The sequence below is a fragment of the Girardinichthys multiradiatus genome, chromosome 7 (genome assembly GCF_021462225.1).
Source record: "Girardinichthys multiradiatus isolate DD_20200921_A chromosome 7, DD_fGirMul_XY1, whole genome shotgun sequence".
NCBI classification, from domain to species: Eukaryota; Metazoa; Chordata; class Actinopteri; order Cyprinodontiformes; family Goodeidae; genus Girardinichthys; species Girardinichthys multiradiatus.
Genome location: NC_061800.1, coordinates 6,970,639 through 6,983,206, shown reverse-complemented (window position 1 = coordinate 6,983,206; position 12,568 = coordinate 6,970,639). Strand labels below are relative to the sequence as shown.

Here is a 12,568-nt window from a genome sequence, read left to right as displayed (position 1 = left end):
ATCTTTATTGTTTATTTTGTCTGTTTTTTATGTAGCCATCAATGGCATAATATACAGTCTTAAGGGCCTAAGGATGTACACCGCCCAGCTTGTGAAGTGGCACCTGATCAACATGGGTTTCCCCAAAGACGTTCACAGCATTTACTTCCATGGTCAGACATTCAGGCACATGAAGACCAAGAGCTACAGACAGGCTGTGTTTCCCCTGCTACCTGGTAAGAAACACACAAACAGCAGCTCAGCCCCTCCACTTGGTAAAATATATGACATCCACATTGTGTTTGTAATACACTGTTTTTGCAGGGAACTTTGCAACTCTGGAGATGTATCCATCCAAACCTGGTCTATGGCAGCTGGAGACGGAAGTTGGGTTAAACCAAAAGAAGGGGATGCAGACACTCTTTCTGGTTCTTGATAATGGTAAATACAGTTAAAAGTCAAATACATTTATTATGAGCCTGAAAAACTGACAACAACACATAGTTAACATTTTGGAGGGAGCGACCTACACACTGATTGCTTCCCCAATAAAGATGTGTACAAAAGCCTTAAAATCAGTGATGTCCAAATTTTTTGACACGTTGAAAGTGATAAGTAAGAATATTTTAATTAAATTAATATAAAGTAGTCAGATTTGTTTGGTTTTTTTTTGGAAAAGACATCTGTAAGTCATTGTAGATCAGAAACATAAAAACAGTCTTGTTATTTGACTTATTGGAAAAACGGGTTAGAGGGTTCGTTTTCTTTTCTTTCCTTGGACTAGAATTTTTTTATTATAATGTTTTCAGGAACAAGAAGAAGATATTGGTTCTGCATCTATTTCCAAAGTCCTCACATCAAAGATATATAATATGGATATAATGCAGATATAATTTAATAAAATATTCATTCGCATCAAGCCCTTGTACTAAAGCTTGGTGGTCACCAAGCTATCATTGCAGTGATTTCTTCAACATGTCCCTTTTTGTGGTAGTTCTTTAGCAGTGGGCTTTGGGGATTGTTTTATTTTCCTCACCACCCCCCTCACTGTGCACTGTGGCAAGACAAATTTAAAACCAGCTTCCAGCTTTACTGTCACAGTTCTAATTTAAAAAAAAAAAAAGCTCAGATCATCTTAGACTGGTTTCCTGAACATGACACACTGTCCTCCAGTGACATCCATAGTCACCAAACCTCAATCCAACAGAGGAATGGGAGATGCACATCACTGATGTATAGCTGACCAATCTGCAGCAACTCTGTGATGGCGTTATGTCAATATAAAGCAAGATTTCAGTGGAATATTTACAACACCTTTCTGAAAATATGTGCAATGACAAAATAAGGCAGTTCCTGGCAAGAGGGGGTACTGTAGTTGTAGAGTGATGTTTTGCAGGAGCTAAGTGCGAACAAGAGCGTGGGAGCCACGTGGTGAGTTGCAGTGTTTAATAATAATAAAGCTCGTAACTCACAGGTATGATAGGACATGGAAACATAGGCAGGTATACAGACATGTAGCAGTTAATAAACAGGAGGTGAGCAATGAAAAAAAGAGAGTATAAATACAGAGGCAGAGAGGAAAAATGACCAATGAACAAAAAGATCTAATTAGATGGAATGTGGTGCAGCTGATAGCAGGAAGAATCCCAAGCAACTAAAGGAAGGAGTCTAATTAATAGAAATGAGCAGGAACATGGAGAAATCCAGGGAAGTAACACAAAAATACACACAAGAATGAACCGTAAACCTAACCTAATAAGAATAACAGTAACTAAACAGGGAAGTGCAGAGAAACAGACAAGAAACTCAAAACACACACACCTAACACAGGAGGATCATGGCAGGTACAACCTGGTATTCAGTTAGGTGTACCCTAGGTGTGCCCTGTAGCCAGTAAGTTTTATTGTCCTTTAGCCATCAAGCTTCTTTTTCAGGTCATAATTACACCCCAGGAAAGTTACGGATTACTAAAGAAACTGAATAACTTCAATAAAGTAAATGTGTAACTTTCATAACTGTATCAGTTAAATTTACCTTATTTGAACTGTTAGATTTTATGAACTTCTGTTTGTTAAAAGCAGCTATTTCTTAATATGGATTTTGTTGTCACCATTGAATAAATGAGCCAAGTTATGATTTTTTTTATATGTTTTTATGCTTTTGAAATAAAAGACAAATCTATTTAGGTTTTTACACATCCTTACCAGGGTTGCCAATAATTGTAAATTTGCTAAAGAAAGAAAAAACAAACAAATTCTAAACAAGGATATTGTTAATCAAATCTCATAAATGTATAGCTTGAAACAATTTTTGCCTGAGGCAATTCCTTAGACTGGTGTGTGGTATCATAACAATGACATGTTTTGTATATATTTTTAAGATTGTTACCGTCCTCTGGGTATTGAGTCGGGCAGCGTGAAAAATGACCAGATCAAAGCCAGCAACACAAGAGGTAGTCATACTCCTCCTGCTGCATCTGATCAACTAACAAATGAACCTTCCTAGTAGGACCACATTCATTTCAAATAATTACATGCAAGCCAACTCTGATATGAATAAAAACCTTTGTCCACGTTTTAAGGATACTGGGAGCCTCATCTTGCCAGACTAAATAACCAGGGTAAATACAATGCATGGAGCACAAATAATAAAGGCAGCTGGATTCAGGTAGGACTTGTTTATTTTTTCACACGATATATGCAAACTTTCCTTATACTTATGCTGTGTTTAGTTTGTCTCGGAAGTCAGAACTTGGATCTTGGAATGAATGGCATGCCAAATGGTGGGATTTGCCCTTTTTGCTGCTAACTATTACTAGCAATACAAGCCAATAACAGTATAGTTTCCTCCTATAGTTTTCTGTATTCAAACAGAAAAGAAACATATTCAAAAGAATGGATTTTATTCTGGTTCCACTGGTTTAAGTAGATACAAACAACATTCTCTGTGCAAGCAGCCATACTGGATACAAAGCTCAGGGTGTCTAAGTGAGCTCTGACTCTTCCAGTCGACATTCTGACATCAAATGGCATTCCTGTTGTTTTTCCGAATGGGAACTAGGAAGGTCTGACTTTCGAGAAACAGAATGCATCTGTTTCCTGTGGATAATATGTTTCCTGTGGATCTCCTGCTGTAAGGTTGACTTCCAGAGGCCAGTTGTGGTCAGCCAGGTGGCCACACAAGGAGCCAAGCAGATATTTCAGTCCCAGTATGCCACAAATTTCTCCATCTCATATAGCAATGACCGCCGCAAATGGATCTTTTACAAAGGCGACAGCAAGGATTTCTGGAAGGTAGGGAAGTTTGGATCATTCACTTTCAGAGTGAACACATGCACAATCACTTGTTTATGCCCCTATGTTTGTTTGTTCTTGTTTAATCAGACCTTTCAAGGAAACGAAGAAGCCTATGAGACAAGAGTAAACACCTTCGTTCCTCCTGTGATTGGACGATTCATTAGGCTCCACCCTATCACCTGGAACAACGCAGCAACAATCCGCATGGAGTTCTACGGTTGTGAGCTGGATGGTAAGATTTTGCCTTGCATGAGCATGTGGAGAAAAGTCAAAGAAATACTACTTTGGTTTGGTTTGGTGTATGGTCTATCTAAAGGAATGCTGTAGAAACTTACAGGCTGGGGCCTCCATGGATCCGACTCACTCATCCACCCCACCCCATACAGGTCCTTCTCAAAAAATTAGCATATTGTGATAAAGTTCATTATTTTCTATAATGTAATGATGAAAATTTAACATTCATATATTTTAGATTCATTGCACACTAACTGAAATATTTCAGGTCTTTTATTGTCTTAATACGGATGATTTTGGCATACAGCTCATGAAAACCCAAAATTCCTATCTCACAAAATTAGCATATTTCATCCCACCAATAAAAGAAAAGTGTTTTTAATACAAAAAACGTAAACCTTCAAATAATCATGTACAGTTATGCACTCAATACTTGGTCGGGAATCCTTTTGCAGAAATAACTGCTTCAATGCGGCGTGGCATGGAGGCAATCAGCCTGTGGCACTGCTGAGGTCTTATGGAGGCCCAGGATGCTTCGATAGCGGCCTTAGCTCATCCAGAGTGTTGGGTCTTGAGTCTCTCAACGTTCTCTTCACAATATCCCACAGATTCTCTATGGGGTTCAGGTCAGGAGAGTTGGCAGGCCAATTGAGCACAGTGATACCATGGTCAGTAAACCATTTACCAGTGGTTTTGGCACTGTGAGCAGGTGCCAGGTCGTGCTGAAAAATGAAATCTTCATCTCCATAAAGCTTTTCAGCAGATGGAAGCATGAAGTGCTCCAAAATCTCCTGATAGCTAGCTGCATTGACCCTGCCCTTGATAAAACACAGTGGACCAACACCAGCAGCTGACACAGCACCCAGACCATGACTGACTGTGGGTACTTGACACTGGACTTCTGGCATTTTAGCATTTCCTTCTCCCCAGTCTTCCTCCAGACTCTGGCACCTTGATTTCCGAATGACATGCAGAATTTGCTTTCATCCGAAAAAAGTACTTTGGACCACTGAGCAACAGTCCAGTGCAGCTTCTCTGTAGCCCAGGACTGGGGAATGCGGCACCTGTAGCCCATTTCCTGCACACGCCTGTGCACGGTGGCTCTGGATGTTTCTACTCCAGACTCAGTCCACTGCTTCCGCAGGTCCCCCAAGGTCTGGAATCGGCCCTTCTCCACAATCTTCCTCAGGGTCCGGTCACCTCTTCTCGTTGTGCAGCGTTTTCTGCCACACTTTTTTCTTCCCACAGACTTCCCACTGAGGTGCCTTGATACAGCACTCTGGGAACAGCCTATTCGTTCAGAAATTTCTTTCTGTGTCTTACCCTCTTGCTTGAGGGTGTCAATAGTGGCCTTCTGGACAGCAGTCAGGTCAGCAGTCTTACCCATGATTGGGGTTTTGAGTGATGAACCAGGCTGGGAGTTTTAAAGGCCTCAGGAATCTTTTGCAGGTGTTTAGAGTTAACTCGTTGATTCAGATGATTAGGTTCATAGCTCGTTTAGAGACCCTTTTAATGAAATGCTAATTTTGTGAGATAGGAATTTTGGGTTTTCATGAGCTGTATGCCAAAATCATCCGTATTAAGACAATGAAAGACCTGAAATATTTCAGTTAGTGTGCAATGAATCTAAAATATATGAATGTTAAATTTTCATCATGACATTATGGAAAATAATGAACTTTATCACAATATGCTAATTTTTTCAGAAGGACCTGTAGATGTCTGATTAGATTAAATCTGGTGCCATGATTTGCTCCTCCAACCATTCCTGAGCCATTTTTGCTTTGTGAGTTGGTTAATTATTCTGCTGAAAGAGGCCACAGTCATCAGGTTATGCTGTTTCCTTCAAAGTGTAGGCAGGTCTAAAACAGTGGGTTAGGTTGGTGGTGTTGGTCACAGTAATATTCACATGGATGGCTGAACCCAAGGTTTCTCAGCAAAACTTTGCCCAAAGCTTCACAATGTCTCTGCCAACATACCTTTCTCCCAAAATGCATCCTGGTGCCATGGGTTCGTTCCCCTGGTAAGCAATGCACATCCAATCGACCATCCATGTGATGTAATGGAAACTGTGATTCATCAGACCAGGTCCCCTTCTTTCATTGCTTTGTGGTTCAGTTGCGATGCTCATATGTCCATTGTTGGTTCACCATAGGAACTCTTTACTGGCCAGCATCTATACTCTGAAAGCTGTGAGGTGCTGTGATCCAGGATCATAATGTAATGCCTAAATTAATGTGTTTTATGTGATAATGATATGTGATGCAACTTTCTACATAATATCTCAGAAACACGTTAGGGTTGAGGTGCATATTAAGAAACATTCTGCTTTTAATTGCACAATACAACTTGGCACCATGTAGCATGAGCATTGCTAAAGACTTCTTTATACAATCAAAAGGGATGTTAAGACTATTCAAAAGGGAATAGTCTTAAAAATAAAAAGAAGGATTAACAACAGTTTACAACCTCCCCTGAACCCTACCACTAAAGAATTAAAGGGTTGTGTTGTGAATTTTCATTTCTCATGTCTTTGTTTTTAGGCTGCTCAGTCCCTTTGGGGATGGAGAGTGGATTAATAGAGGACAGTCACATCACAGCCAGCTCTGAGGCATCCAGCTGGTTATCTGGACCCTGGAAGGCATCTCTTGCTCGCCTCAACAAACAGGGCTTTGTCAATGCATGGAGAGCTAAGGTAGTAATCACCTTTGACATTTCAGTTTGCATTGCCTTGCTAAAGTAATCGTACACTTTGAACTTTTTCATATTTTGTCATTAAAACCCCAAACATCAATGTATTTTTTGGAGGGATTTTATGTTATAGTCCAATCCAAAGTAGTACATACCGCAAAGTGACGGTTTGTTATTGAAACAATATCCCAAGCTTTTGGGCATCTCATGAAGCACTGTTAAATCCATCATGGGAAGGAAAGAGGTTTTCTCAGATAAAACCAAATTAAACTTTTTGGCCTACATGTAAGATGCTGTGTGGTGGAAAATTAACATTGCACATGACCCTGAATACTACCGCCATTGTAAAACATGGTGGTGCCAGCATCATGGTGTGGGGAGGCTTTTCCTTAGCAGGGATATGGAAGCTGGTTAGACGTAATAGGAGGATGGATAAAGCTAGAGGGTAAAACTGGAAGTAAACATGTTGGAAAATGAGAAAAACTTCAGAACGGGGTGGAGGTTCATCTATCAACTGGTTCGATTTGGCCCTACTTGACTCCACTCGGCCCGCTTTACAAGCATTTGCATTACTGTTTTTTTCTGTACCAGTAACTATTTTATCGGCCCTGAAGCCTGAAAGAAAAGAAAAAGGACACATCAGCTTTCTAAATTACGAGCAGGCAGGGCGCTGTATTTAATAACATCCTATATCAGCTGATCACACATAAAGGAGCTGTTCAGATGCACTAACATTTCCCCCAATACCACCATGAAACAGCGTGTTTGGTTCAGAAATTTATTGACGGTCCTCAAGCGAACCAGTGTCTGCAGGAGGAGGGAGCATAGAGACAGCAGCTGACCGTAATTGGACTGCCTATATTGGATCAAACTGGAGGAAGATCTTGCTTAATCCACGGAGCACAAATGTCCAATATCCAACCTTAAGCAACTTCACCAGGTTTAAAGTTCCGTAATTTTGCACTTTAAAGTCCTTGTCCTCATTATTGCTGTGACTGAGACAAAAACCTCCTCATAAAGCCCAAAATTGTAACTTCTTCAGGCAAACTTTGCAGCTCTACCAGTCCAGACAGCAGCGTCTCTCTTGTCCGCTTCTCCAACCGATTCCCCATCAACGCCCCCAGCAGGTACCGTACCGGGTAAAGAGAGACCAAGTGGAGTGGAGTCACGCTGTCTAAAATGAGCCAGTGGAGAAGGGGCATGGCTCACAGGTGTCAAACTCCAGTCCTCAACAGCCAGTCTCCTGCAACTTTTGTGTGTCTTTGCTTCAACACACCTGGATCACATAATTAGTTCAATAGCAGGACTCTGTAGAACCTGAGTGCATCAGGAAGTAACTTTTTATGGTAACTTTTCATCAGAGCTGGTGGTTTACCTTCCAGAATGATAACACCCCTAAACATACAGCCAGAGAGATGGAATGATGTTTAAAGAATATTTGTGTGTTGGCCTAGTTAAAGCTCGGACCAAAATCCAATTAGGAGTCTGGCTCAAGTCTTCCAGTTTCTAGATGTGCAAAGTTGGTAGAAACAAACCACATTTTTCAGATTGTTATCAGTGTAATGAAGACCGGGGTTCCATTACTTCATTAAATGTGATTATTCATAATGTGTGATGTGTGATTGAGTTACAGACCAAATGGTTGGGTTCTTTGAGTTCTTTATTGTAGTGTGCTCAGACATTTGGGGAGACATTCTTGGGAAGCCCTACTTCCTGTATGAAGAGAATGCAGAATGTCACTATGTGTCTCCTTAAATTTCTGTATCTCTTTAGTACTCACCTCTTCATAGTTTGTCTCCTCAGTTGGACAGGGTTTACATAAGGAGGGGTCATGCTCCAGCTGCTTCTTAAAAGCTTTTGGAGCAAACTAATTAGATTAGGAAAATAGTGCTTTGAAGAGTTATGCTAAATTAGATTTATTCACGTGATTAACCTCAGATGTGTATCGTTAAAATGATTTGTATTTATGTAAATATTCATAGGGTATCATTAATTGTTTTTGGTGATAGATTTGTGTAAATGTTTTTTTTTTATTTCTTGTTTTCTGATTCCCCCTTTTTATGGTTTCTTCCTATGACTCACCCAGGCCATGCTGGGTATAAAAGGCAGCTAGTTGCTTTCAGTGTAAGGGTGTTGGTGTACACATGACATGCAGTTAAAAATAAATAAATTCGCCTCAAACTTTATTTTATTGTTCCTTTCCATTGAACATTGAGCCCTGCCGGTCAAAACTGACATTTAGTAAAAGATTTTGACAACCATCTATATTTTTCTTTCCACTTAATGCCTTTTTACGTTGGTCTAACACATATCCAATAAATACATAGAAGTTTGTAGTTGTCATTTTGACAAAATAGGAAAAATATCGCATAGTTCATATCATATGGAAACTTAAAAGTCAGAGACTTTATAACATAAAAAGTGGTCTGATCCTGAGTAGACACAAACTCAAGTGGTATGAAATATTTCATCATATGTCCTTGTGTCCTGTTTTATTCAGCACAGTGACATGAACCAGTGGCTACAAGTAGAACTGCCCTACGTCAAGAAGATCACAGGTATTGTAACACAGGGAGCCAAGTCTATGTCTAAGGAGATGTACGTCATCAAGTATGCGCTGCAGTACAGTGACAATGGGATCGACTGGACCTACTACCCAGATGACGATGATGTACCTGTAAAGGTGAGCTACTGCAAAAAGTTTGATTTTCATTGACCACTTTGCTGGAGCTTTTTTTTGTTAAAAGAAATAACTTCTGAATAAATTCTTTCTCGTTCTCATAAATCTAGATGTTTGATGGAAACACAAACAACAACGACCACATGAAGAACTACATCTATCCTCCCATCTTCTCTCGCTTCATTCGAATTGTCCCCAAAAGATGGTGGAACTCCATCACCATGAGAGTAGAGCTTCTAGGCTGCGACTTTGAGTGACACGTGCATTTTTCTATTAAGTGCTTCACATAAATACTAATGAGAACACAGAAAAAGTTTTCAAATGTTTAGAATGTACCAGGAATCTGAAGACCCTGAGTTCTACAGAGAACCAGACATGGCTCCCCCTCAAAAAAATCATCACCCCCCAAACATGTTAACATTTTATCCCGTTACAACCCCAAACTTCAAAGTAGTTTATTGGGATTGGGATCCATAAGTTTGCTGGATCCCCTACATGACTTGGGGTAACCAGGACTTCTTATAACTTTCTTTAAATAATCGCTTACTTTTCTGCATTCTTCCATAAAGTCTATATACAGTGGAGTGCACAGATAATAGTTGTCCTTATGACGGATTCGTCCACCTGAGCTGTAGATCACCGAAGATCCCCAGAGTCACAATGATCTTTTTGGCTGCTTTCCTTGCCCAGTCGGTCACGCTAGGTGGCCGTGTTCTGGTTGTTTTGCAGTTGTGCTATAGTCTTTCCATTTTCAAATGATGGACTGAAATGTGCCCTCAGAGATGTTTCTCAGGTAACTTCTGAAGGCAGTGGGTTGCTGTGGATTTATTTTAGGGGTATCAGAGTGGGTTAAATACAAATGCATGACACACTTTTTGCAGCATATATCCCATCAACAATGTAAGGATTTTATTAAAATATGTAGATGATTTTACCAAGTCAGAGGTCGGACATTTAAAATATAAATCCAGTTTTCTGTCAGTAGGACATTTTCTAGGACGTCTTTTTAACAAATCGAGTTTCTGTTATAAAATAAGATTTGATTTGATTTGATTTGATTTGTCGTGATGAATTGAAAAAAAACAATTGTTAGAAAATATTGTCCATCTTTTCATTTGTAACAAATAAATGTTATATGTCTGTATATATGTATATATATATATATATATATATATATATATACATATATACACACACTGTTTTATTAACAATCAAATTGCTCTGCTACGTGCTTTCTGTTTCCCATTAGAATAAACCATTGCAATCCATGTGTGCAGTGGATTTTTCAGCACTATATTAAACTACTTTATGTGAAGTAGATAGCCAGGAAAATGATCCAGAACGTATTTCTGACCAACCGGATCACCAAGACCATGTTCCTCCAACTGAGTTCTTCAAAGAAACAAAGTGAAACAATTTTGGCACGGGTGAAAGTAGAAAACTGAAATAAATATGTGATAACAAATTCAACTCTTTTATGTAATGCTAGATATTTTAAAGATTTGTATTTTATTTAACCAATTTCTTTGCAATTTGTTGATAGAAAGCTAGTGACTAAGTTATTTGCAATCTCTTCCTAGTCCACTAGATGTCAGTAACTGTTACATACAGGTCCTTCTCAAAATATTAGCATATTGTGATAAAGTTCATTATTTTCCATAATGTCATGATGAAAATTTAACATTCATATATTTTAGATTCATTGCACACTAACTGAAATATTTCAGGTCTTTTATTGTCTTAATATGGATGATTTTGGCATACAGCTCATGAAAACCCAAAATTCCTATCTCACAAAATTAGCATATTTCATCCGACCAATAAAATAAAAGTGTTTTTAATACAAAAAACGTCAACCTTCAAATAATCATGTACAGTTATGCACTCAATACTTGGTCGGGAATCCTTTGGCAGAAATGACTGCTTCAATGCGGCGTGGCATGGAGGCAATCAGCCTGTGGCACTGCTGAGATCTTATGGAGGCCCAGGATGCTTCGATAGCTGCCTTTAGCTCATCCAGAGTGTTGGGTCTTGAGTCTCTCAACGTTCTCTTCACAATATCCCACAGATTCTCTATGGGGTTCAGGTCAGGAGAGTTGGCAGGCGTTTTTAGCACAGTGATACCATGGTCAGTAAACCATTTACCAGTGGTTTTGGCACTGTGAGCAGGTGCCAGGTCGTGCTGAAAAATGAAATCTTCATCTCCATAAAGCTTTTCAGCAGATGGAAGCATGAAGTGCATTGACCCTGCCCTTGATAAAACACAGTGGACCAACACCAGCAGCTGATACGGCACCCCAGACCATCACTGACTGTGGGTCCTTGACACTGGACTTCTGGCATTTTGGCATTTCCTTCTCCCCAGTCTTCCTCCAGACTCTGGCACCTTGATTTCCGAATGACATGCAGAATTTGCTTTCATCTGAAAAAAGTACTTTGGACCACTGAGCAACAGTCCAGTGCTGCTTCTCTGTAGTCCAGGTCAGGCGCTTCTGCCGCTGTTTCTGGTTCAAAAGTGGCTTGACCTGGGGAATGCGGCACCTGTAGCCCATTTCCTGCACACGTCTGTGCACGGTGGCTCTGGATGTTTCTACTCCAGACTTAGTCCACTGCTTCCGCAGGTCCCCCAAGGTCTGGAATCGGCCCTTCTCCACAATCTTCCTCAGGGTCCGGTCACCTCTTCTCGTTGTGCAGCGTTTTCTGCCACACTTTTTTCTTCCCACAGACTTCCCACTGAGGTGCCTTGATACAGCACTCTGGGAACAGCCTATTCGTTCAGAAATGTCTTTCTGTGTCTTACCCTCTTGCTTGAGGGTGTCAATAGTGGCCTTCTGGACAGCAGTCAGGTCGGCAGTCTTACCCATGATTGGGGTTTTGAGTGATGAACCAGGCTGGGAGTTTTAAAGGCCTCAGGAATCTTTTGCAGGTGTTTAGAGTTAACTCGTTGATTCAGATGATTAGGTTCATAGCTCGTTTAGAGACCCTTTTAATGATATGCTAATTTTGTGAGATAGGAATTTTGGGTTTTCATGAGCTGTATGCCAAAATCATCCATATTAAGACAATAAAAGACCTGAAATATTTCAGTTAGTGTGCAATGAATCTAAAATATATGAATGTTAAATTTTCATCATGACATTATGAAAAATAATGAACTTTATCACAATATGCTAATATTTTGAGAAGGACCTGTACTCTTCCTTTAATAAGTTACAACCCAAAGTTAGAAATCACTTTTTTCTGTGTTTGAAATAGCATTTTCAGGCAAAAAAGGGTCATGGGAAATGGAACTGAACCCTTGTAAATATGTAAGTAAATGTAATTTATTGTGTTTTAATAAACATAATTTCTGCCTTTGTGTATTTAGTGTCAACCTCAGTGATCAATCAAACTGGTCAGTGTCCTATTCTATATATGGGTCTAGCAGCCCTGCAGTCCTCTCATGGTGTCTGGTGCTTTTAGCACCTCCGCTGAGGCTAGTCACATGAGCCCCAAAAGTCACCAGACACATTCAGCTGCAAACACGTTATGTTTGTCCATTGCTGATAATGTTGGAACAAGCACTGAAGGTGTAAAGGTCTCACCAAAGATTTCCTGCCTGCTACTGATCTGTGAAGCCAACCTACCTCATGAACTGCTTTAGAAAGTCCCCATAAGCAGATAAATGTGACTCAACTGACTCATTAAT

At 39.9% G+C, this 12,568-nt stretch overlaps 1 protein-coding gene across 1 annotated transcript in view; it reads left to right on the top strand.

Annotated features, from left to right (window-relative positions):
* The window catches only part of f5 (coagulation factor V), a 52,352-nt gene extending 42,204 nt beyond the window's left edge, over positions 1-10,148 (top strand). The window contains exons 17-25 of the mRNA XM_047371589.1: positions 36-215; positions 304-420; positions 2,360-2,431; positions 2,561-2,646; positions 3,117-3,272; positions 3,363-3,507; positions 6,053-6,204; positions 8,701-8,883; positions 8,991-10,148. Coding sequence (XP_047227545.1) covers positions 36-215; positions 304-420; positions 2,360-2,431; positions 2,561-2,646; positions 3,117-3,272; positions 3,363-3,507; positions 6,053-6,204; positions 8,701-8,883; positions 8,991-9,137 — 1,238 coding nt within the window. The 3' untranslated portion in view covers positions 9,138-10,148. The remainder of the gene's footprint in view (positions 1-35; positions 216-303; positions 421-2,359; positions 2,432-2,560; positions 2,647-3,116; positions 3,273-3,362; positions 3,508-6,052; positions 6,205-8,700; positions 8,884-8,990) is intronic.
* Positions 10,149-12,568: the final 2,420 nt, after the last annotated feature.